The sequence below is a fragment of the Lynx rufus genome, unplaced genomic scaffold, assembly GCF_022079265.1.
Source record: "Lynx rufus isolate CCGP_SWC_20201006 ecotype Redwood Valley unplaced genomic scaffold, mLynRuf1.p SCAF_1, whole genome shotgun sequence".
NCBI classification, from domain to species: Eukaryota; Metazoa; Chordata; class Mammalia; order Carnivora; family Felidae; genus Lynx; species Lynx rufus.
The window spans coordinates 211,171,481-211,198,774 of record NW_025814823.1 but is presented as its reverse complement, the minus strand read 5'-3'; the positions used below and the strand labels follow the sequence as shown (position 1 = coordinate 211,198,774).

At 38.3% G+C, this 27,294-nt stretch overlaps 1 protein-coding gene across 1 annotated transcript in view; it reads left to right on the top strand.

Annotated features, from left to right (window-relative positions):
* Positions 1 to 27,294, top strand: part of SPEF2 (sperm flagellar 2) — a 173,858-nt gene that overhangs the window by 85,206 nt on the left and 61,358 nt on the right. Inside the window, exons 21-26 of the mRNA XM_047077096.1 lie at positions 159 to 307; positions 4,945 to 5,072; positions 5,156 to 5,294; positions 12,779 to 12,916; positions 17,317 to 17,468; positions 21,175 to 21,361. Of these exons, the coding sequence (XP_046933052.1) occupies positions 159 to 307; positions 4,945 to 5,072; positions 5,156 to 5,294; positions 12,779 to 12,916; positions 17,317 to 17,468; positions 21,175 to 21,361 (893 nt within the window). The remainder of the gene's footprint in view (positions 1 to 158; positions 308 to 4,944; positions 5,073 to 5,155; positions 5,295 to 12,778; positions 12,917 to 17,316; positions 17,469 to 21,174; positions 21,362 to 27,294) is intronic.

Genomic DNA, 27,294 nt, shown 5'->3' with positions numbered 1-27,294 from the left:
CTGTAGAGAATTGGGGTTTTGATTTTTGATTTGGTAAGGCTCCCCAAAATTGCTTAATGAATTGCATGAAGTCCACAGTAATGCTAGATTTATTCATCTACCAGAATCTGGTTCTGTTCATACAATTGTAGTGAAATGATATAATATGCACGTTTAAGGTTCTCCTAAAGGAAAATCACCAGGAGGGAAAGCATCGGTAAAGAAGTCACCTGCTGATTCTGCAGAGGTGTCACCTACTCCCATAGTGCCACCACCACCTAAGCCAGGATCAGAAGAATGGGTCTATGTGAATGAGCCAATTCCTGAGGTATGGCAGTTTAGATTCAAGCTAGTAGAAGCTAGTCTTTCTATTATTTACAGTAAGATTTACACCATTACTTGCACCATGTAGAAGGCCTTTCACAGCTGGTGATACACATACTCATCAAAAAGCAGAGGTGAATTTTTGAGACTACTCATTGAACTACACTGTATCCTCTACTTTTTCGAGTTTCTGAATCATACTTTGAACTGCTATTGAGTGCTGAAAGCAGAACAAATGGGTTCTGTAAGGACCAATTTTCTCCCCAGGGACAAGCAGAGATGCCGTTTCCTGGAAGAATGACTTTCTCAGAACACATATCCAGCAAATTACAGCCCTCCATCCATGTTCTCATGCAGACATTATAATGCTTTCAAATGAAGTTTAACCTCTGACTTTTTAGAAAGAGAAATTTTTGGAAGCTGACTAAACTAATGAAAGAACAGATAGCTATCTGGACTGAGAACTTTAAACAGGTACACCCATATGAGGCCAGGAGATACCCCCAGTGAGCCCTGGAAACTCCATTCAGTTCTTTGTTCTCTGACAACCGCAAAACCCAGTCTCCGCCCAGGCAAATCTGGTTGCTTCGATAGATGAATCATATCAAGAAAATCACCAAGAATGGTCTTTAACACTTTTTCAAAGACAAAGAGCTTTGTAAAAGATGAAGCCCCTGTTTTCTACATTGCAATCTTCAGGGAATTCTGAGTGCGGACCATCTATGGCAGGAATCTGAGACACAATCGTGAATTTCAGTGGTTGTGGTGTTGATGTTATTATTGATCTTTCCTAGGGAAATGTCTTATCTTCCAGATCATATTATAAACTCTTTGAGAGAGGGTGGAAAATTGTATTCAATACAGAATCACACACAGTGTAGATTCTTGATAGAGTTCTACTGAATTAATTAATTAGCATTAATAAGGAAGTTAGAACAGAAACTATTTAAAGATGATAACATTAAATGATATAATTATGGATGTATATAATATCATTCAGCCAAACAGAAGCTATTTTTTGAAATAAATATATTTAAAAACTCGTCATAGAATGAGGGTATAGAAGTGGTTGTTGGGAGGGACACCCGGCTCGCTCGGTGAAATAAGCGTCCAGCTCTTGCTCTCAGGGTTGAGAGTTCAAGCCCCATATTGGGCTCCATGCTAGATGTGAAGCCTACTTAAAAATGAAGAGGTTGTTGGGAAGGAGATAAAATTAAAATGATCTTATTTGGGAGGGCTTGGGAGGAAGAGACAAAAATATTGAAATCTAATTCTTAACTCCAAACCTTGAAGCTCATGAGAGGGATAAATTCATAGAGGATAAGAAGGAAATAGAGGATAGAAATTAAAAAAAAAATAAACATTAACATTGAGATATGGTACTGGCTTCCATGTAGATATTCTAGCAGTCAGGGTTCTGGCAGAAAGCAGAATTATATTGGTAATTTAAGGAGAGTTAAATAAAAGGTCAAAAATAAGGGAACATGCTTGGACCTCAAGAGGACCTCTGCATGGAGAAGGCTGTGGCCTTCAGCAGAGGGATGCAGCCACCCACAGTGACGCAGCAGCGAGGAGCAGGCAAATATGTAACCAGACCTCAGTTTCTTTCTGCTCTCACATATCTTTCCCAGGACATGGAGGACGAGGTTGTTTCCTGAAATAGTTCACATAAGTTAGCCTTCCAGGGCGCCGAGCAGCGTGAAGAATGAAGGACAGGAGATTGGTCTGGAGGGACGATGGAAGATATGCAGCACAGAACTCTAGCTCTGGTAACCTAAGCGAAGCCGTGTGGAGAACACATTCTGCTACAGCTAGAAGTAGTCTAGAGCCTAGAAACAAAGCCACCACATGATCCACTTTAGTCCTTTTCCCATCCTAAACTTCTCACACATGGGCTGCAGAGCTTACCTGCCAAACAAGAAGGAAGACAGATGCCTAGTTAAATTTGAATTTCAGATTATCAATATACTTAGCTGGGCCTCCTATATTTTATCTGGTAAACCTGGTTTTAGGCCTTCCAAGGACTCCATATCTACCTACCTCAGTAGGCATGTGGACAGAGAGAGAAGAAGGGGGAGAAGGAGAAAAGGGAGGAGGGAAGGTATATTGAGAGAGAGAGAGAGAGAGAGAGAGAGAGAGACAGAAAGAGAGAGAGACAGAGAGGTTGAGAGACTGAGAGAGACTGCTTTCATATCTGGCTCTCCCAGGTGGAGGCAGCAGCCAAGTTTCAGGACAGCCTGGGTCCTTCTCCCTTTGTCGGCCACAGGGGAGGTGCAGAGAGAACCAAGAAGGCAATCAGAGTGAGGGGCTTTTGCACTTTAGCTCCGGAAGCTTTGGTGCATATTTGCTTTGGCAACTGATTTCCTATTATGCTCAGTCTTATCCAATGAAAAGAAGACTATTTAATCGGAAAGTACAGATTTGAATATCTAGGCACATCATATAAGTTCAAGTCCCCAGACCCAGGAAAATTATATCCCAGAGACTGGAGGAACCTACAGACATGATATTATCAATAACCCATAGAAATCACAGAGGATATGGGAGATTCCAGAAGACCAGATGTAGGCAAATACCTAAATATTTAATAAAGGGCTGATGAGATTTAGTAACACATAGACAAATACTCTATACAGTAAGCCCTGACCAAATTTGAGAGAAAATTATTAAAAGCATGACTTCTGGGCATGTATAAACTACAAAAATGATCACCCAGGGGCACCAGGGTGGCTAAGTTAGTTAAGTGTCCAACTCTTGGTTTCAGCTCAGGTCATGATCTCATGGTTTTGTGAGTTTGAGCCCCGCGTCGGGCTCTGTGCTGACAGTTTGGAGCCTGGAGCCTGCTTCAGATTCTGTGTCTCCCTCTCTCTGCCCCTCTCTTGCTCGCACTCTGTCTCTATCTCTCTTTGAAAAATAACTAAACCCAGAGCCCACACAGTTTCACTAAGGCTAAGTCCTGATGAACTGGTCCATTCCTTTTCCTTGAGAGCAAGGTTGCATAGATGGATCAGGGAAAGACCATTAACACGGTATATCTTGAGTTCAAAATAGTATTTGACAATATCTCATAAAGTTCTTATGAATAAATGATAATCTGTGAGCAGGGTGATACTTCAGTTAGGTAACTCGCCATGAACAGAGTGTGAATTAATATATTAAAGTCAACTAGGAGGGAGGTTTAGTAGTAGGCTTATTTAAAATGTTCTTTATTACCATTCTGGATACCTCATCCTTTGAGAGAGAGATCATGAAAGGATAGAAACCAGAGGGGAGAACCAGGAAAGAAAAAGATGTTAAAATAACGTCAGAGGAACATTAAAGGAACTGTAAATGTTTAAGTTAGATAAATGAATACTTCAAATGTTACTGGACATTGAATCATAGACTTTTAGAACCAGATGGAAACATCCAGTCTCCTAAAAATTTAACGATAAAACTGAGTTCAGGTTAAGTCTGATTACATCCATAGTAAAATTTATTGAGGGCCTGTTATGAGCAAATGCCATACTAGAGGCTGGGACTACAAAAACAATCAAGTTTCATCTTGAATCCCATACTACCTACCCTCACTAATGTCCTCAAATATCTGACAGCCTGTCACAGGGAAGACTGTGTGAATTTAGTCTGCCCTTCTCTAAACGGCACACATAGGGCTGGTAAGTGGAAACTACAAGAAGGCAAGTTTCTGATCAACACAGGGAGAATTTTCCAGTAACATGAGATGTGTGACACTGAAAGGCTTGCCCTGAAATGTTCTGCTTAATGTATCAGTGAGGTCCACAGGGAGATTGGATACTTTACATCTAGTATTTGGCATTTCTCAGTTGGAAAGATTGGCCAAATGATCTCTCAGGTCCTCATGTGTAATTCCCTGATTAAATAAATGCACAGCCAATAAATAAATAACTAGTACACAGAATTTCTATTGAATATATTATGTCTTCAATTTTATTTCATTTTGATTATTTCTTGGTTTTGATTGTTTACTTGTTTCATTAAAGATAACATAAAGAAACTTTCTAATTTTTCATGGTGCACACAGCAAAGATAATACCACTTGGGTGAATTCAGAGAAATGACTCATTGCCCTGACACAAACACTAGATAGATATTCTCCACGATAGGCAGTTTTCCAACGTAGGCAAAATATGGCATCTATTTATTCAGACAGTAAATATTTCTCAAGCACCTTCTGTGTTCCAGACACTGTGGTACTAATAGGAAAAACTATAGAGAGGTGGATAAAATAACCATTTTTCTTGGCTTTATGAGACTGATATTCTAGAGGTGAATATGGACACATGAATAAGCAGTTGCCATTAATGTCATCACTACTATGAGGGGAGAAGTACAAGGTGCTAAAATAGAACTCCAGAACTTCAGAAGATGACCTTCTAGACCTTTTGGATCACGGAAGGATTTCTGGAAGACATTATGTCTGAACTGAGACACAAAGAATGTATTTGGAATAGGAATTAACTGGGGGAGGGGAGGAGAGGAGCAGCAAGAAGTTTCACAGAGAATGCTTTAGATAACTGCAGCCACATCTTGGTCCTTTTGCTCAGTATTGCTCTTTTGGCTCAATAATTCAGAAGTATTTTCACTTTGAAATGATTATTTTTATGCTTTACCATTTAACAGGAAATGCCTTCATTTCTAGTACCTTACTGGAAACTAATAGAAAATTCCTATATAGACTCCATCAAAACAGTTCTCAGGCATCTGAGAGAAGGGCAGCATGTTGTGCTTACTTACTTGTATGAGGTTAGGTAAGTAAAGTTTCCAAAGTTAGAATTTTATAGTCTGGAGGCATGTCGTGTAAGATCCATCTCATTCTCTTAATGCCTTACAGAACAAATTTCCAGCAGTTTCTAAAGCGTCCAGATCACAAGCAAAACTTTGTATCTCAGTGGCAGGCTGATTACAACTCTCTTCCTGATGACCTGTGGGATGATGAGGAAACAAAGGCCGAACTACACCAAAGAGTAAATGTAAGGAAATCTGTGACTTATTGCACCAGGGTCTCTACACGCTCAACTATTGTGCTGCAGAACTCTAGCCCATTCCCTTCTTACTTTCGTTAGGTATGAGGATGAGGTGGGAAGTGATTTGAACACTTAACTTGGAAACTTTCTTGGGCAATGGCTCTTCTGGACTTGAATTCAGAATAAGAATATTGTGGCCAACACTTCCAGAAAGAGGAGCCAAGTTCAGCAGAGCCAGAGCATTCTTGGCATCTATTTTGTAGCCTCCTAACCCCTTTGTTGGGCATTGTAACTATATTGATGCCTGTTATTAAGCACATGCCTACCTTGATTGCAGTCATAGGGTTGGATGATGTCAGAGAGAAGGGGAATGAGGGAACTTCATGGAAAACCTAAAGGGCTGCCAATATTGAATAGATCCTTTGAGGGAGAGTGCCAAATCTTATACATTGTTGTATCTCCATCAAGCCCAGTACCTGGCACTTGATAGGCTGATTTTCATAAGTTCACACATGGAATATATTACCCTAATGGTTTAGAAAAGGACTTCTGAGGTTCAGGAAGCTTGATGTCAATATCTTACCTTTTGTCTTTCCTGTATAAATTTACAGAGACCCTTATCCTGTCAGAGGAATTCTTTCCCTTGCCGTTACCTTAAGTACAGGTTGCTAGTAGTCAGATCTGATTATAATCTTAATATTTACTTGTACAACAAAAAAAGTGCCAATGTCTACCCCACAAGCCATTCATCTTCTCTATATTTTTTGAACATCTGTCATGATCCCAGCACAGTTCAAGGGTCTGGGGACACAACAGTGAACAAAAAATCTATGACCTCATGATATTTATGTTCTGGTAGCCAAAGACAGAGAATAAGCAAAAAACAGGTGATTATATAGAATATACAGTGAATATGTCATTGACAGAGCTTTGTGAAGAATAAAAAAGCAGGGCAAGGAAAGGATTGCTGATGTACTATTTTGTCTATGGTAGTTGTGAAAAGGCCCACTGGGAAGGTGACATTTGACAAACTCAGGACAGGAGTGATTGAGTGAGCCATGTAGATATTTGGGGAAAGAGTGTATCAGGCAGAGAGGAAAGTAAAGTCAAAGGCACTGAAGGGGGAGGATGTGTGGTGTGTTTGAAGAACAGTAAGGAGACTGATGTGGCTGGAAGAACAGAGTGAGCAGGCCAGAATGGGTGGTGATGAGGTGAGAGAGATCATGAGGGACCAGATCACCTAAGGCCTTGGAGGTCATTATTAGGATACTGACATTTATCTGAATGGGAACTGAAGCTTTGGCTTCTGGATTTTAAAAGGGTCTTTAGTGGAGTAAAAGTAGCAGGGAGACTAAGTGGGAAACCAATTGGGAAGCTATTGATTGAAATTAAATGAAGGCATTATAGTGATTTGGATGACCAGGGTGCTGGAGAGTTTAACCCAAAAGGTACTGAATTAACAAATGCCCTAGTAAAACCGAAGTATTTTACCTTTTCTTAGACATTCCTTAAGCAATAATTAATAGGTATATAAATCCTAAAACATATCTGTTTTTTCTATCTATTTCCTACCTAATCCTAATGCCAGCCCTCCTGTGTACTTCTTTTCCATATCAGCCAATTGATTGTTGGTAGAATGAGGCGGCTTTTAAATTTTCAATACCTTAAGTGGGATGGATTTTTTTCTAGTTCCAGAAGTACCATATGCTTATTGTAGATACATTAGATATTAAAAAGAAGCAAAATTTAAAATGACAAATCCATAATCCCATTGCCAGTAGTTAACCATTGTTACTACCTTGGTACAATTGTCTTTGCAAAAAAAGTGACTGCAATGAACATATTGCTTTGTAGCATTCTTATTCAACAATAGAACACATTTTCTTTCTCAATAAAAATTTATCTACCTCATCATTCTTACATCTAAGAGATATTTCATTGATGAACTATATCATAATTTAACCATTTCATTAACAAGTATTTGTTTAACATTAACTTTTTATTATAGAAAATTATACAGTAAAATTTCATCCAGCAAAATATTTACCACATCCTCAATTATTTCCTTGGGAAATTTTCTAAAAAAGTGAAATTGCTGAATCTAAAATTGTGCTTACTTTTAAAACACATTTAAAATCTGAAATTTTTTTAAATTGCAAATTATAAAAAATTGACACATTAAAAACTGGCAAATTTCACTCCAAGCTACCGAATATGAGGATGCCAGCAAATATTAGGTTTTATCATTTTTGTTAATCTTTGCCAACTTAATGGATATTAAAACTATGGATATCTTCTGTAATTTGCATTTCAGTTTTTACAATTGAAGTTGACCATTTTTTTCCTGAGTTTAATGGTCATTTATTTTTCCTTCCTGCTGAAGTCTATTTATGATTTCTGCCCATTTTTCTGTTGGGGTGTGCTCTTTTTCTTATTGTTCTCTAAAACCTTTTTTTATATTAAGGAGATAAACTATCTGTTGGTCATATGTTACAAATATATTCCCAGGTTCATGTTTGCCTTATATTATTTGAGGAGAGTTTTAATATGCAGAAAGCTTTTAATGTTTATATGGAAAATGTTTCATTGTAGCTTCTCCTTGTGGTAAATTAAATACTTCTCCACTCCAAAATTATATACAAATGTTCCACTCTTAATACTTTTACAGTTTTATGTTTTACTTTTAAATATTTAAATTATATATTATTTGAATACGGATCTCATTTTATCTTTTTCAAAAAGTTAATCAATTCGTCTGATAAGACTCTCAAATATATCACACACAGTTGTATATGATATTTATGTATATGTGGATTTCTAAGTATGTGGTTATCTATCTATTTGGTTTTGTATGGTGGCTATGTCCCCCCCTTTTTTTTTCTTGACTTACTATTAGACATGAAAGAATAGAAATGAATATAACTTCAAAAATAAGCTAGAAAGTAAACCTGAGAAAAAGAAAGGAATTAATAAGAATAAACCTGAAATTGACAATATAGGAGGTTTAAAAATATTAAACTTGGGGCACCTGGGTGGCTCTGTCGGTTGGGCGTCCGACCGGCTCAGGTCATGATCTCACGGTCCGTGAGTTCGAGCCCCGAGTTGGGCTCTGTGCTGACAGCTCAGAGCCTGGAGCCTGTTTCAGATTCTGTGTCTCCCTCTCTCTCTGCTCCTCCCCAGTTCATGCTCTGTCTCTCTCTGTCTCAAAAATAAATAAAAGTTAAAAAAATTTTTTTTTTAAATATTAAACTTAAAATATCAATTCAAGCGATAAAGTAGAGAAGATTTTGATAAAAATAGTCAAAGAAGGAAAAAAAAACTTTCCCTTTAGTAGGGCTTTGGATAGACCCCACAGTTTTTAACTACATATTTTCAAATATAATTAATTACCAAATAGTGTCTAATTGCAGTACTGATATTTTCATTGGCCACATAATTATTCTTAAAAATGCTTTGTTTTATTTCCAGGTGACAAATGTTGTTATTACTTTAAACTTTGTCCCCTGCTTCAATTCTGTTGCATTGTGATCAGAGACTTGGGTATTTAGAATTTTGATTTTAGTTAATTTTATAGAATTTTGATTTTAATTAATTTTAAAAATATTTCAAATTTATCATAATTTTTCAGTTGTCTGAAATGTGAAAAATTTCTGTTTATATTTCATGGGCACTAGAAAACAACATATAGTCTCTATTTAGAAGACTCAAAGTTTTGGCCCAGTTAACATTGCTAATGTCATTAGAATGCTTTTTAGCAGTGGATTCTTAGCAGTAGCATATTGTAGAGAAACTTGTAAAGTTTAAAAAAATAATCCCGCCTTTGCTTCAGACCCTATGTCCTAAGTCAGGTTTAGGATGGGCCCTTATATTACTTTCATTTTTTTAAAGCATAAGTATTCTGATTGAAACAATTACTGTATTCTTTTTTTTTTTTAACATTTTTGTACCTACATAATCTTGCAAAAACGAATGAAAGTGGGTTAAAACCCCCTGTCATGGTTACGTTTCTATCCATTTTCCTTGCTATATCTTTTGCTCTATAGGTTTTAATGTAGCGCCAGTAATCAGTAAACTGAACATGTGTATGTGCTGGCACCGTCTTGTTTCACCCTCAGGACAACCCTCTGGGGTGGGAACGAGTAATAGTCACATTTTATGGATGAAGAAATATGGTAAAGAGATAGTAAGCCTCACAGCTGGAATCTGAACCCACGCTGCCAGACTCCCCAGACCATGAACCGTTCATTAAACGGTTTCTCTGACATAGTGATATTTGATGTGAAGAAACATGATAACTTATCTCTTCATGGTCTCCTACACTCTCTATAGTGTAAAATAACCATCGTTGCCCCCAAACAACTACTTTTGTACTGAATTCTACTGTATCCGATAACAATACTGTGAACCTTGTTTTATTTCTTATTTGTATTTGTCTCATCTAAGTTTTGACTTTGCACCTTTTTGTGTCATTTTGTTTTATGTGAGACTCTAATAAGCACCATATAAGTTGAATTTGGTCTTTTGACCCGACAAAATCCTTTAAAACTTTTGTAAAAGGAGGAGGAGCTAGGATGGCAGAGTAGTAGGGGAACCCTGGGGTTGTCTCAGCCCTCGAGCACAGCCAGATCAACGTCAAATCATTTTGAACACCTAGGATATCAATCTGAGGATTAAGAGAACAATCTGCATAATATCGAAGGAGAGAGCATGGCAGCTTCTCTTAACAAGCAGACTAAAACATAACCAAAACCGACCAAAGGACCTGGTTTCCTTTATTTTTGTAATTTATTAGTTTTTATTATTTTTTCCTCCGAAATGACAAGACAGAGGAATTCACCCCAAAAGAAAGAACAAGAAGAAATGACAGCCAGAGATTTAATCAATACAGATATAAGTAAGGTGTCTGAACTAGAATTTAAAACAACAATTATAAGAATTCTATCTGGGCTTGAAAAAAAAGCATAGAAGACGCTAGAGAATCCCTTTCTTCAGAGATAAAAGAGTTAAAATCTAGTTGGGCCCAAATTAAAAATGCTATAACTGAGATGGAAAACGTGAATGGATGGATGCCAAGACTGAGGATGGACAAAGAGAGGAACAACTTAGTGATACAGAGGATAAAATTATGGAAAATAATGAAGCTGAAAAGAAAGGTAGACTTAGGGAACTCAGTGACTTCTTAAAACAGAATAACACTCGTATAAGAGTCCCAGAAGATGAAGAGAGAAAAATGGGCAGAAGGTTTATTTGAGCAAATTATAGCTGAAAACTTACCTAATCAGAGGAAGGGCACAGACATCAAAATGCAAGAAGTACAAAGAACTCCCATTAAATTCAACAAAAGTTGGCCATCGCCAAGGCGTATCAGAGTCAAATTCATAACAATTTTGTAAAAGTGTTCATTTTTAATGATTTTTGTCTGCATAACCTTCACAATTAATAGCCATGAGTTTTTCTTAAATACAACACACCTATGATTATTAAGGGATATTTAATAATTCCCTAATTCTTTCCAAACAACACGTGAAAACCAGCCATGCCTCTGGGTAGCCCAGACCATCTCTATGCTTGGTAAATGTCTTTGTTCTTGGCTTGTTTCATTCCAATTCTGAGAAGTTATAGGAGAGGTTCTCCTATTGCATTGTCCTCACTCTGCCATCAGAAATCTGAGCCACCCAGATGCTAGTACTTGCCAAGTCTTCACAGTGAGGCAGGAGAAAAAGGGAACTCTTCTAGCTCTCATAAATGTACAAATGCTTGGTAGACACAGCCTGTACTCACTGAATGTCTGACAGAGTATTTGTGGAAAGACCATGGAGATACCAAGATCAGCTCTAAGATAATGGTGCATTGTTCTAATACTTAGAATATGGCTTCAAAAATGGCTGTGATATTTTCATTTTATATGCAGTTCCCTGGAGGTAACAAACCAATATGTTAATTGTTTCAGTGACATAGTATCACAGAAATAAAACCTACTGGGGGCACTGGAATCAAACCGATTGCATTAAGATTCCTGACTCTACCACATTGAAGCCAGAGCCAAGTGACTTAACCTCTCTGGGCATCCATTTACTCACCGGAATTTACTTCCTGGTTATTGTTGGGATTAGCAGAGTAATCAATGTGAAGCACTTAACACAACGCCCAACACAGACTAATGTTCAATAAATTATTAGTATGAAAACTGTCACATTTTAATTGACTGTACATATTTCATTAATGGTATATTTTATTAAACAGATTTTATTGCTATGAATATTATATTCTTATAAGATTATATTAGTTTTTTTTTTTTTATAAATTTTTTTTTTCAACGTTTATTTATTTTTGGGACAGAGAGAGACAGAGCATGAATGGGGGAGGGGCAGAGAGAGAGGGAGACACAGAATCGGAAACAGGCTCCAGGCTCCGAGCCATCAGCCCAGAGCCTGACGCGGGGCTCGAACTCACAGACCGCGAGATCGTGACCTGGCTGAAGTCGGACGCTTAACCGACTGCGCCACCCAGGCGCCCCTATATTAGTTTTTATTAACTGAGGAATTATTGTATGCTAAATACTATGCTAAGTGCTTTATATACATAAACTAATTTATTCTATATTGCACATCCAAAAAGTAAGTTTCAGACAAAGTAACTGAGACCTGAAATACAGGTGTGTATTACCCAGCACCGCAGGCTCATGTCTTGGATCTACCACTTACTCACTGTGTGACATTAGGAAAATAACCTCTCTGTGACTCATCTGCAAAATGAAGATAATAATAGTACCTCAGATTATTGCGAGGCATTAAATGAGTTGGTACAAGTACAGTGACATATTCTGACACTCTAACACACGTAGAAAGACCTCAGTGCATAGTAAATAGTGTTAGTTTTTTTACATCAATGGCAGACCTGGGATCTTGCAAAGATTTTTTTTATTTTTATTTATTTATTTATTTGTTTGTTTGTTTGTTTATTTATTTATTTAGTTAGTTAGTTATTTTACTGCTAGCTCTTTAGTGAAAAGCTTAGATTTGAACAGTCCTATTAAGCTCAGACAGCAGTTCTTGGTGAATGACATGCCGCACTCATGATTAACGAATGAGCCCGTGCCCTTGGATTAAATATGGCTGCATATTTCTTCCACCGACAATTCGTCATTTCCCCCCAAATTCCCTGAAAGGACTTTTTCAACTAAGAAAATTTCCTGTGAAAGGATTAGAATACTACATAACACATAGCCACCCGTGACTAAAGTGAATTGTAGTGGGTTTGTGCTAGATGTGGGCATATGATTTGGTGAGCTGGTCTTACAAAGGAAAGGCCTGGCATAGGGTAGAAGCAAAATAAAAAGTTGTTGAATGAAGAAATAAAATACATGAGTGCATTAGGTCCAATCTTCTTTGGAGATATTTTTAAGACAGGCAAAGGATTCCAGTTTTATTACACTGAGGTGATTTGAGCCGTGATTCTAAAGCATAACAGTGATGTCTCTTTCTGCTCAGGATTTACGAGACCGCCTGTGGGACATCTGTGATGCCCGGAAGGAAGAGGCAGATCAGGAGCGTCAGGATATCATTAACCAGAGCTGGTTGCAGGACACCATCGGAATCACGATGAACCATTTCTTCTCACTGATGCAGGTAAGAGCTGCTGTCAACGACACAGACTCTCGCCTCCCCAGCTATGTCCTGTCCCTTCCTTTACAGTTCCTTTGGAAGCATGAGGGGCCCATTCAGGCTCACTTTACTCACAGCACTCTGCCTGGCCTGAGCTCCAACTTGCCGAAGAAGTTAGCTGAAATAAATCATTTGGGCCCTGGGCCAAACAAGCACCAGAACTGGGAGCATCCAAAGCAACCACTGACCAGCTTAGAACAGTGGAGAGTGGCAGGAGAGGTAGTGTCTATACTGGTTGTTACCTTGTCAGCCTCTGTGGACACCCAGAGTGGCCAGCAGAAGCCCAGGAAAGCAGCCCTGCCAGAGAGCATGGGCTAAGTCAACGTCAGCAGGCATTCGATTCCAGAAAAAAGTTTTATGTCAGGATTGAAAAAAAAAAAATACCATTCACCAGAACAACCTCATTAACTTATATTTGCAGCCTGTTAAATAAAAATATTGCACCAGACAAGAAGTTAGGCTTTGCTCTTTTTCCAAGACTATTGCCAACAATAGGAGAGAGCACACACCAAGTCTGGATACCCAGCATTGCCAAGAGGAAGAGCTAGAGAGAGTTGGAGAGCTGGAGTGTAGTCCTTAGTACAGAACCCATCTGTACTTGCTGATTGGCCTTGCCTAAAGGAAGAGTAAGCTTTCTCCTACCTTCGCTACAGAAGGTACTTTTACCACCGGGAACAAGGCTCCTCCACTCCCAGACGAACTGGCAGAGAGAGGCGCTATCTTCCTTGATGCCTAACATTTCAAAGGGATGGTGCCCAGATACTTAGTAAAGGCAGTTTTAAGTTCTAAAACTGGCAAGAAGCTTTTGAAAAGATTTATACCTCAAATGGACAGAGCAAAGATTTACAATAAGTTTTCTAGAGTAAATAAGAAAAGGGATGTCAGGAGTCAAGACTTAGGGAAGAAGACTGTACAGTCTAGCCAAGCTGAGGGGCATAGGAAGGTTGTCTTGGTCAAGTTGTGTCTACCTAAGTACTGTTTCCTAAGAGAATAGCAGTGACGGTAGAGAATGGAAAAGGATACATTTTTAGTCTTCAACTGACTGACTTACATGAGAAGATATTATAGGAGAGGAGAATATTTAGCTGACAGTCTGAGCTAGCACACAGTAGGTGTTTAATACTCATTAAACTCATTCAACTAATGACTGCGAATGCTGATACTTCCAACCTTCAGAGGGACAAGCCCATGATGCATGGGCAGCTTGGACCACAGGAGGCCTGAAAAGTCAGCAGAAACCTGAGGTGCAGGAGCAGCCTCACTGACTATAAGCTCTGGGATCCAGGCATGGGTTGTATAAAGGATTACAATGAGCCACCTAAGCAGCCTGTTCCACCCAGGCAGCCTATGCCACCTCAGGTAGCATTCCTTAAGCGCCAGTTTAGGCAAGCAGAGACTGGCTGTTAGAACGGTGCATCAGAAGCTTGTGGCGGAAATAACTGAAATCCAGTGGCAAAGCGAATAGAGAATCTTTGTGAATCATTTCTCATTAGTCCCAGCAGTACTGCCTCTTGTGGGAATGGCATGACTTACCTCTCAGCAATACCTAGATTTAAGGATCTCGTCCTGAGAAGCCGAATCCACTTCTAAAGCGAACTAGGAGGAAAGAAGATAAAGGAAAGGACACTAAATAAAAGCTGCTATTTATTAATTCCTTACTCTTTCCTCCATACGTGCCAAGCACTGCTCTATGGACTTTCACATAGGTTACGTGAAACCTTCCCAACAACCCTATGCTGTAGCTTCTGTTATAATCCTCATTTGACAGATGAGGAAACTGAGGCAGACATAAGTGGAATGATTTGCCCGATGGCACACAATCAGTAAGTGAGAGAGCAGGGATTGGGACTGAGGAAGCCTAACTCCCAAACCAGTGCTCCTAATCACCGTTGTATCACCAACACTGCTCAGATAGTTGAAGGCCTGCTACATGGAATAGCAAGGAAACTCATTCTGCACTGGATCAATACGATTCTTATAAAAACCAAAGATGGAATTCTCAGGAAGTGGATGTCAGTTTGATAAATGAAGAAAGAACCTAACGATTAGAACTGTCTGTCAAATAACAGACTTTGGAAGCAACTGAGCTGCTGGACAAGGAAACTCATAAGCAGAAGTTTGCACATGTTTATGGAGTGCTAGGGGAAAGAATCCTTGTGAAGTCTTCAAGGGCCTGCAGTACTGAGTAACAAACAGCTAGATGAGCATTTCCCAAAGTGGGTTCCATGGAACACTAGTTTTACACAATGGTTCACAGAAAAAGGACTCAGCAATCAAATGAGATTGGGAAGTACAAAATACTCTACACTTCCCTCTCCCCTGGGAGATGGACAAGTATATTGACATATTAGGACACCATGATGGCCTGCCATAAAGAAACTTTTTGATAAGTCAACCCAGCATTTCTGAAACTATTCGACATTGTAAAGTTTTTGTTTGTTTTTATCTCCGGCAGGGTACTCATTAACAGCCTACAGGACAAGTTTTCTACACAATAAATTTTAGAAAATGCTGTGCTAGATGATTCTCTAACATTCTCTTCAAAACTAGGATTCTGTATCTCAGCACGACAAATGCAAACACTTATTATCACACTGTGAGATTTGTCCATATATGAATATTTTAAAACTTAATTTGGTTGCTATGCAAGAAAAGAAAAATATTTAGTTTTCTTAATAATTTCAAAATACTAGTTCGAAAAGTTCAATGTACGTTTATATTTAAAATCCAAATATTTAAAACATGCTCAATAATTTAAAACAATATATGAATGGCAATTTTGTTTTATAATATAGACTCAGTTTAACCAAGTGAACATCTTCCTGTTTCAGTCATTTGCTTGGAAAAGTTTAATAATGTGCAAGGCACCTTTCAGGAGCACTTTGGCTTACCCTTTTTTGTATCAAAAACAAATCTATTGGGGCGCCTGGGTGGCGCAGTCGGTTAAGCGTCCGACTTCAGCCAGGTCACGATCTCGCGGTCCGTGAGTTCGAGCCCCGCGTCGGGCTCTGGGCTGATGGCTCAGAGCCTGGAGCCTGTTTCCGATTCTGTGTCTCCCTCTCTCTCTGCCCCTCCGCCGTTCATGCTCTGTCTCTCTCTGTCCCAAAAATAAATAAACGTTGAAAAAAAAAATTAAAAAAAAAAAACAAATCTATTGAAACTGGTTTTGTCTTCTGTTGTAGACTACAGTGTGAAAGCCTTTATTTATTCTAAACTGTGAATGTGGCAGTCAGTACAAGACTATGTCTTAATGTTTTAAGAAATAAATGGCAACATTAATTGCTTGACAAATATTCATGAGTATCCTTGGGTTAGGTTCAGCTAAGGGCTTTGAACACTAGGTCAGTTTTGTTCTTTTTGGAAAAGATGCTTTCTATAATTAACTATGTATCATGGAATACTTCTGCAGAAGAGCTTCAATCTTTAGGCCCTCAGGTACTGGTTTAAGTAGCCCTACTAATCAAAGCAAAGTCTGGATGTCATGTTTATACTACCAAAGAGCAGTGTGAACATGCCAGCTGCTCTGAGACCTAATGGGAGAATGGGCTGAAAAACCCGTGGTCTACATTTGTGTGTTTGGCACTCACTATACATGCATTTCCTCATTACTGCAAAGGGAAATGGCCTGGCTGGCCGGGAGTCCCTTGTGAATAACTGATGCTTGACTTATCACCAACTCCTCTGTGTTCTCCATTTTGCTCAAGGCAGGACTGGCAAAGTCAACAGATGGGTTTTGCTGTGAGCCTGGAGGAATGATCTCATATTCTACACCTATTGAGCAAGAACAGAAACTGTGAAGAGAGAACTATCTGTTACCACTTTGCCTTCCCATGTCATTTCTCCACAACTATGTTTCATAGTCCTAGAGGACCAAAACCTAGTCTCTATTTTGTACTTCAATTTTTTGTTTTTGTATCTGCATCTGTGTATGTATTTATCCTATTTTTGGCATCTCTCAAATCAACTAATTTGTTACCTCTGGTAGAAGACATTCACGTATTTGGTAATGTATCGGTTGGTTGAATATACAGGACACAGGAATTCTTAATGTCAAAATAATGCATAATATACACTACTTCAGGCATCATACATACTGTAATCTTTTGTCACAATATCAAGAGGCATAGAAATGCCATCTTCTTAAGTGGAATTATACTCAATGAGTACAGAGAGCACAAAGTCACCAGTTATCTTTAATTTTTATGACATTTTAGATATACACTTATAGCTAATTCTCTTTCTTAATTTCCAGAAAATTGATTTCAACTGAAATATTTTAAAATAGTGCTTACAGAACTTAGATGGGAAATATGGGAAATCAGCTTGCTCATTCTTGGGTATTGACAGTCATTTTGCTATTAAAGGCAGAATTGAACCGTTTCGAAGATACAAAGAGATTCCTTCAAGATTATTACAGGGGAATGGAAGGCAAAATCCCAATCGACGACAATAAGAGATTTACTCGAGTCCCATTGGTCCAAGTGGATACTAGAGACATTTCAGAAAGCCAACATAGGTAAGGCAGGCTATCGTGTTCCACTATACTTGGTTTGAATTAAAAATTTGTGATTTTAAGTTGAATACTGCTAATAAAAACCACACTCCTGGGTGCCTGGGTGGCTCAGTTGGTTAAGCGTCTGACTTCGGCTCAGGTCATGATCTCACGATTTGTGGGTTCAAGCCCCGCGTCGGGCTCTGTGCTGACAGCTCAGAGCCTGGAGCCTGTTCCGGATTCTGTCTCCCTTTCTCTCTGCCCCTCCCCTGCTCACACTCTGTCTCTGTCTCTCTCAAAAATAAATAAACATTAAAACACACACACACACACACACACACACACACACACACTTCTGTATCTGCACATCAAAAATCCAAAAGAGCTCTAAAAAGTGAAAATTTTTCTAACTTCAACTTAAGACTACTGATATGCATTATTATCTAAATTATGGTGACTATTTACTCACTTCGCTGCAGAAGTATAGTGCATTTTATTATGAAGTGCTTCCAATGGAGTCTGCTGGGGACAGTATATATAAATTTTCAATTCTGGAAAACTTTTGGTCCAAGGGTTTTCAATAAGGAATCATGAATCTCTACCACTTTTATGAAAGGTTCCAAGCACTGTGTGTGTGTGTGTGTGTGTGTGTGTGTGTGTGTGTGTGTCTGTGTGTGTTACATGTAAATGAAAATGGAAGAGGTTATGAGTCTTCTTTTACAGGTAAACATAATTGAGAAACAGTGAAGGTTCAGTCATATGTGATCATGACTTCATGAGACTGAAAGGCTTGTCAATAGTCTAACATCAGATTCCTGCCAGAGCAAGAGAATAAAGAATTATATTTTCAAACACTCCCATGCAATACAAAAGTTTGTAAATCATTGCTTTTATAGACCCAATGGGTGGGGGCAGGGGAAGGGCAAGATCCCAAACCCAGAGAAGCTATGAGCAAATAGAAAAAATGTTTTTAAGAAATAGGGAGTGGGAGTAGTAGCAATTCCTATGATGTGGGTCTCAACTGTAAAACGTTAAATGTGCAAAAGGTAAGAATTAAAATAAATTAAGGTAACAAAAATAAAATTAAAAATCCTTAAAATTAAATGATTAATTGAAATAAGCTAATAAAATAGCATTAAGAATTAAAGTAATATTTTCTCATGACCCATAAGGAGGTCATGAGAAAATAAGAATCAATAAATACGAAGAGGGGAAAAAAAAGAAGTTAGATTTTAAGAATAATACACATGCTGAACATTAAATTTAGATCTCCAAAGATATGATACATATTGTAGCTGGGAAGTACTATGTGTACTTTATAAGCTTTCTCAAGTCAATGCAGGTACATGTCGCACAGATTAAATATGGTATAGTGAATATGTTTTGAAGACAGACAGATCTGGTTTCAGTCCTGGGTCTGTTACTTACTAGGTGTATGTGAATAAATTAAAATAATTTATTTTGGGGGAAAAGTCACCCCAACTCTCTTAAGCCTTGGTTTCCTTCTCTATAAAGTAAGGCTGTTGTGAACATTACAGAAAATGAAATCTTCAAAGCACTGAGGACCACGTTAGGGAATCAGAAGACTTGAGATCTAGTCTCAATAATCTCAAAAAGTGGTGACTATTATTATTGAATGTTATAACAATAACTTACATGCACTATTTTAATGATAAGTGTTGCGTGTCCTTGCTTTGTTTTATCATCCCATGTACCAAGAAGGATTTGAGATGACCTGAACACAATATGGTTATACATAAGATCTGAGACCCATTTCTTCTCTCTAGATTTCCTCCATCTAATCCCACTGTGTCCCAATCATGCCCACGTGTAAGCAGGAAAATACAAGAAGGAAAGTTTGTACCTACTTCTTGGTACAAATACAAGAGAAATGTGTAACTCAGCAAGCTGCTGAAAGAGAACTTTGAAAAGCCAATAATAAAAAATTCCACAGGCAATATGAACCATCAGAGCCATTTAAAGAGGCCAAGTTCCAATGTCTACGGTAGCAGTGCATTCTGTTCTTAGCACAAAATAGCAAGTTAGGCATACTGGGGAAGCTATTAAAGTTGGTTAGCAGAATAAAACAGGCAAAAGAACAGGCCGTTCTTATTTTCTGCAAAACAACTGTGCACCAATCTCAACCTCAAATCACTGCTTTGAGTATCTACTAAAACTCTCAATCAATGTATCAACCAATCAACCAATCAGCTACAGTCTCTTTAACATATATAAGGGAAGCAAGCATACTGTCAAGCATTTTCACATAGTTGTCTATTTTATTCCTGTAACAACAACAACATAATAGTAAATAATAATTGATGAATAATAATTAGCGGTTGCTAAGAATTAGTAACAACAGTAATAGTAGTAGTCTTATGTTTGTATTATTCAAGGGAAGGAACTTCAGAAAGGAGCCCCAGTTTGTATCTATTGATAGTGACAGAACTATAGCTAGGCCAGAATTTTTTCCAGTAAATGAATTCTAACCCCAAATTTTATTTCTAAATGATATGCCACCACTGCTGTCCTCCAAAGCACGGTGTTAGGAAATGCTTGTTGGACTATATTAAACATTTAGAGATGATCACACAAATTTTACCTTAACTTGTTAGACACATGAATTTCAGTGTTTCAGTGACAGATTTAGCATTACTTGATTGTTAAAAATGTAAATTGTCCTGTGGGTAGATGTATGCGGCATTGAAGCACCTTAGCACACCCCCTCCAAGTACTATAAGAATCAAAGAGCCAAGCTCAAGAAACCACATCTAATGCTTCAAAACTAGACCAAGCTAATTGTTTGGTGGAGTTCCCAATCAGCCTTCTGGATCAACAATCTATTCCCCAGCAGTTTGAGTCTGCCAAACCAAATGCTTGTTCCTATTATGGCTCCTGACTCCTCAGGTTTCAGCAAAGTCAGAGCTGGAGCTTCTCTCCCCACCCCCATTCTGTGCCCAAGCTGAGGGCTCTTTGCACTTTGTATCACCAGGGTGGATCCCAGTCATAATAAGCATTCTGCTTTGGAGATCTCTACCTGCTTCTCTTAGCCTTTGAGATTTGGGAGTCCTTCGGGGAGAGAATGTTCCCAGCGGCAGCTCTAAAATTTCTACAAAGGGGCAGCAATATGGCTGAAAGAAGGGAGAGCTTAACTTCCTGTTCCCAAAGCATTTTACAAATCAAAGAGAGGCCATCATTATCCTTACTCTAAACTAGGGAGGTTTGTTGGATGTCTGTCCCACCCACTATCAAAACCTTGTTGCCTCCATGGGATTCCCCCTTGCAGACCTCACATCTTTCATATCCTGATTTTTAATTTTCCACTTCAAGAAGCCAAATGATACTAGTCATCTTGAAGGAGTGATGCCCAGTTTTATTTGGTTTGCTTTTCCATGACTGATTTGTTCCTTGTTAGAAGTTTATGCCCTGGCTAAATTTCAAAATTGCACTTCTTCATAATTGCCATTGTTTAATTTCCCTCCTCGTGATTACTGAGAATAAACGTAAAAATTATGTTTTGTTACTATTTGTTTCTAGTTTCCTCTTGTTAATAAGACTATTAAAATGTGAATAGTCTTTTATAGTCTTCATTTGAAGAGTTCTTCCAGCACGACTTTGAAAATTGAGATTAAAGCAAGACAACAAGATTTCCAAAATAACATGGTCATAAAGAGAGAATTCTGTTATATAAAACATTTATGTTTCCTTTTGGTTTGCTTGTTTTTCAAAGAATTCCTCTAATTCCTCGAATATCCGTTTCCCCGGATTCAGCTACGTCCAAAACAAAAACAAAAACAAAAACCATACTGAAGGGCAAGATTGATTACGCACTGGAAAATGTTGAGTCGAACTTTGAGGCAGATGAGAAGTTGCTAATGGACACCTGGCAGCAAGCTTCTTTAGCAATATCTCACATGGTAAGCAGTGCTTGTTACTACCTTTTCAGCAAAACCCATTCACTAAGTACCAATATTCCTAGTATGCTCTGAGTAGAAAATTTACACAATGTTGTATAACTTTATACCTTCCGGAACTGTTTTGTTTTGTTTTCTGAAAGAAATAAGAATTGAAACGATTCAGTCAGCAAATATATATGATCAAGAATGGAGTAAACCAACATGTAGTTTATTTTCTGTGCTGGGCCATCGTTCCAAGTACAGAGGCCAAAGGGCCAATCAGGAAAAGTCAACGACGTATATCAAATATAATGCAATAGGGAGGGGTGGGACTGTGGCCAAGTGGAAATTGTACTCCTAAAGAAGAGTGTGCTATTCCACCCTAACCAATTTTGCCATTTAAGGATGAGGCCCAGTATGGACAGATCTTCCAAGTTTTCAAGAAAAGTCAGAAATTCAAATTTTGTATGCGAAGCCTACTCATTTAAACATGTTAGAAATAATCAAGTTTGCAAAACTTTACAGAGCCAGGCAATACACACATTTGGCCTATAGGCCTCTGGTTAACATAAGTTACCTATGGGGTATTATCCTCTTTATCATGGAAAAATGGGGATCCAGAAAGGTTAAAAAATTTTGCCAAGGTCACTTAACAGGTAAGTGTCTAAGAGGAGATTTGAACCTAGAACTGTAGGAGTTCAAAGTTCCAGTCCTTTCCAGCTTCACTGGGAGGCAAAAGGAATAATAGTCATTGCCTGCAGGGGGCCTGTACCAAATCAGAAGAGAAGGGAAAAGTGTCCAGAGAACTTTAATGTAAGTAGAAGCTTACCCTGTAAAGAAGGTACACACAGAGTTTAACTTGGATGGCCCCTGTTCCTTCATCCTCCAGGCCTGGGTGCCCAGTGTGGTTCTGTTCTCATTCTGGGCCAAGCCTTCTTTGAGTTTTCTTGAAATATCCCATCAAAACAAGAGGCAGTGTCAACCTTCCAAAAGATTTTGTGGAAGAGTTAGAAGAGGAGTTTGCCCCAGGGTCTCAGAGCCAGGAGTCAACTCGCATTTTCTGAGTCCCTTCCTGGCCACTCTGCCTCGAGGGTTCTTTTCTCTAGTCTATCTCACAGCAGCCTCAGTGCCTCCTTTCCATTCTCCCTCTCTTCCTTTTGTTCCTTCTTTCGTTTCTCCTCTCAAAACTGATTGTAGATTCCTGTCATTATCTTGCTTCTTCTATAAAAACATTTAATGTGAGTTTTGGCAAAGTGCACAACTTAAAACTGCACGGCTTGATGAACGCACCTGAAGTACACACTGGTGGAACCACCACACAGTAGAAGTGGGAAAGGTCGGCACCTACCAAGTCCTTCTTGTGCCCCTTTCCAGGCCTAACCCCCTTCATCCCTACAACACGGAAGCCCCATCTCCCTTTTTGCTAGCCATTGCCTTGATTTTCATAACAGTTTTATCTCCCTAGTCTGTATTTCTTAACAGAAGAATTTAGCTTACCTTGCATTTGAGCTTTACATACATGGACTCCTACTTTTTGTCTCTGTGTTTCCTTTTGCTCAACATTATTTATGAGATTCATTCTATGTTATTGAGTGTAGCTGTAGTCCATTCATTTTTGTTGCTGTATATTGTTTCATTATATAAACTTATCCCAGTTTATTTAACTGATCTGCTACGAATACACATTTGGGCTTCCAATGTGTGCCATTATGGATAGCCCTGCTATGAACATTCTAGTACTTGCCCACTGCTGAGCATATACACACACAACCATTGGATATATATCTAAGAGTATTTGCTAGCTTCGATGTCAGTAGATAATACTATACATAATACTTCAGTTTTCGTAAGTAATGCCAAATTCTTTCCCCATTTCATGGCAGTATCATCTTTGTCATAAATTAGGTGACCTTATATCATAAATTAGTTCTGTCACATTGCTCTATTTTTCCATATTTGTACTGAAAACTGTCAATCCTTTATTTGTCATATCCTTTATTTATCTAAATGAGCAAATCTTCTCACCTTGTCATCTGTCCAGAGTATTTTGGCACTTCTTGGCTCCTTGCCTTTCCATATAAAATTCCAAATCAGCTTGTCAAAATTTACAAAAATGTTGGCCATAGATTTTTTTAGGATAATATTTATCAGATTATGGAAATTTCTTTTCATTTATAGCTTACTTTGAGGGGTTTTCATAAATGTATTAACAAATTCTTTTTCCACATATATTGAAATTGTCATATGATTCTTTTCTCTGTTTTCTATTAATGTTAAATATCATATTGGTCAATTTTCTAATATTAGACTTACGTTGCCTCCCTGGAATAAGTCCAACATTATAATGAAGCATCATTGTTCTTACATATTGCTGGATTTGCTTCCTAATACTTTGCCTAGGATTTTTGAATCTTTGTTCATGAGTGAGAAAATTCTATAATCTTTCTTTCTCATTCTAGCCTTGTCAACTTTTAGCATCCAGGTAATACTAGCCTCATAAACCAAGTCAGGATATGTTTCTTCTCTTTCTATTCTTTAGAAAAGTTTGAGGAAGTTGGAATTATTTCCTCTTAAAATGTTTAGTAGCCTTCAAGAAGCTATCTGGGCCTGGGGGCACCTGGGTGGCTCAGTCAGTTAAGCATCTGACTTTGGCTTGGATCATGATCTCATGGTTCAGGAGTTCAAGCCCCATATCGGACTCTCTGCTGTCAGTGCAGAGCCTGCTTTGGATCCTGTCTCCCCTCTCTCTCTGCCCCTCCCCTGCTTGTGTGCACTCTCTCTCTCCCTCCCTTTCTCAAAAATAAATGAACATTAAAAAAAAGAAAAGCCTGATGAACTGAACCTTTTCTTACTAGGAGTTAATCTTCTTTATAATGCTTTTTTGGAAATTATACTTTTAAATATTGTTTACATGATATATCTTTGTTCATCCTCTCATTTTTGTCCTTTATTTCTTCTTGCTTGCTTTTTTCCCCTGACTTTTTTGGAAGTAGTGCATTCTATTACTCTTCTCCTAATGGTTACTCCAGGAATTATATCATGAATTGTTAACTTATCAAAGTCTACATATTTTTTAGTCAGTAATTCAAGGTGTTATTCATAGAGTAGCCACTAAGTGAATTAGTGTGTGTTACTTCCAAACTAATATAGGAAAAAAAAGTGAATAAATTTATTTTATTTTTTTTTTAATTTTTTTGTCAACGTTTATTTATTTTTGGGACAGAGAGAGACAGAGCATGAACGGGGGAGGGGCAGAGAGAGAGGGAGACACAGAATCGGAAACAGGCTCCAGGCTCTGAGCCATCAGCCCAGAGCCCGACGCGGGGCTCGAACTCACGGACCGCGAGATCGTGACCTGGCTGAAGTCGGACGCTTAACCGACTGCGCCACCCAGGCGCCCCCCCAAAAAAAAGTGAATAAATTTAAAATATTCAATCCAACAGAAAAAAAAAAGGAACAGAAAAAGATTTAGAAACAAACAATACAAACAGAAAGCATATAGAAAGATGGTAGATGGTAGATAACCCAAGTATCTCAATAGCTACTTTATATTTATAAGGGCAAAATGATCCAGATGAAGGAAAAGGATTGATTTATTTTTTTTAAAAAAAGCATATGATGTTTATAAGCTACAGAAATGATCTTCTGTTATTGATCAAAGAGGAAAATGGGGTAGTGTGATGACCTCCAGTAGCCACCATGGAATCCTAAACCCTTGACCCAGAGGCTCAGAGCTCCCTATCTTGCTGGAACCAACTCATCAAACCCTCTCATAAATGAACTAGATATTGCTTCCTACATATTTCATGGGCGTTAATAATTTCAATGCCTTGGCTAATATCATCTTTGTCTCCTAAAATATGTTCCTCCTTCCTTCTATTTGCTTAATTGTATGTTTTCTATAATTCTTCAGAGCTAGTTCCTGCTTTGATTCCTGACTAGTTGGCTGCCTATTTGAAGGCCTTGCCTTCTCTGATCATGTGCTTTTCCAGTCCCTGTAGCAATATTGTCTCCTCAAGCGTTCGGCTTTCACTATCTATATCATTCTTTGTCATTTTTATCTCGTTAGTTGTTTCTCTGAATACTTAACTGGATTCTAAAACTTTTTATGTACTGTGCACCTAGCATCGTGCCCACATTTAATATGACACTAAAGCCCTCAGCACAGTCTGCTGCTATACCGATGATCCTGATGTCACTGTTGATGATGATGGCAATGACCATAGTGATCACTGCAAGATTACAATGACCAAGCACCAGAGAGTGGGAAACCAGATCTAGGAGTTCAAGAAAAAAAAAGAATTATTATTCTTATTGAGCTACATAAGTAATTTACAAGTCTTAGAAATCCCATCAGAATTGCCTAGGGAAAATGACTTGGTAAAATATTACATTATTAGAAAGAGCATCATATAGCACGAAGATCATCATACAGCACAAAGGTAACCTCTCTCGGTTGTGTGATTTTACAGAAATTACCTAGCCTATCTTAGCCTTCAGTTCCTTATCTGTAACATGGGAGACATTCCACACACTTTTCCACTCTTGAATGGCTGAAAGATCGGTGAAATAATATATACGAAAGTGTTTTAGAAATTGTAAATATAATAAGTCATGACGTTAGAACATTTATTGAAAATTGTACCATTTTCTTATGGACTTTATTTTTTTTAATGTCTACTCATTTTTGAAAGACAGAGACAGAGCATGAGCGGGGAGGGGCAGAGAGAGGAAGACACAGGATCCGAAGCAGGCTCCAGGCTCTGAACTGTCAGCACAGAGCCGGACACAGGGCTCAAACCCACGAACCGTGAGATCATGACCTGAACAGAAGTTGCTCACTTAAACAAATGAGCTACCTGGGCACCCCCCTTGCAGACTTTAAAAAACCACATAGAAAGCATAGGAGAAAAGTTTACTAATTACTAATCTAATTTGTATTCCTAATAATTATATTTGAATCCTGATTTTATGTTTCTAATGGATTTTCTTGGCATTGATGTTACATGACCTTCATCGAATTTTAAGTTTCAAGTGAGACAGGTGTGATTCGGCAAACTTGCAGGGAAAACGGTACCAGCAGAGATTAACACAGCTGAAATAAGAGCACTTTAAAACAGGCTTTTTTTCTACATAGCAATTTTACCAAGGGCTACCCATTTAGTGTGCTATGTTAATTTTCAGAAAAACTTTCTTCTAATTAGCAGGTATGCAATGATTTCAAAGAAACAAGTCATATTTAACACCCACAATGTCAAGACATTATTTCTAGAGTTTCTTTGGGCTTACAGGTAGATTGCTGGATGTATTGTGAATTATGTTAATTTTTGAAAGAGACCCAGAGGTCTTTGAGGGAAATGGACCAAAAATATGCAGATGATGATAATTATCATCATCATCATCATCATCATCATCATCACCATCACCACCACCACCACCACCACAAGATTGTTTATAAAGGAGAAACATCCAATTTTAAAGAAAATTGCTAACTTACTGTGCTTTGCAAAAACAAATTCAAAAATGAATTGCTTGCAATTTAGTGGGGGGATGTTAACAAGTCTGCTTTCAGCTTTACCAAGAATTTGAAATACAGTAGATATCATGAAATCCATTTTTGTGGATTAAGGGCATCTAATTAAAACCACACACACATACACACACACACACACACTGAAACCTTGTTCTCTGAAACCTTTCACTATTTCTCCAGGGCTCCACTGATCTTAAGGAAGCTGTGAGTATATTCTGTGAAATATGATTATTTTAGAAGAAATTCCATCTATTAATAAGCATTTCCTTGGCATCCTCTATGAGCACAGCAGGTGCTAGAAGCTGCTTAAAGCCCATTTGGAAGATTGGGCAACACTTCACATTCAGAGAACAGTTGGGGACAGTTATACGCCAAGCCCTGGGGTGGGAAGTGTGCAGGAATTCTGGCTGAGCAGGCACTG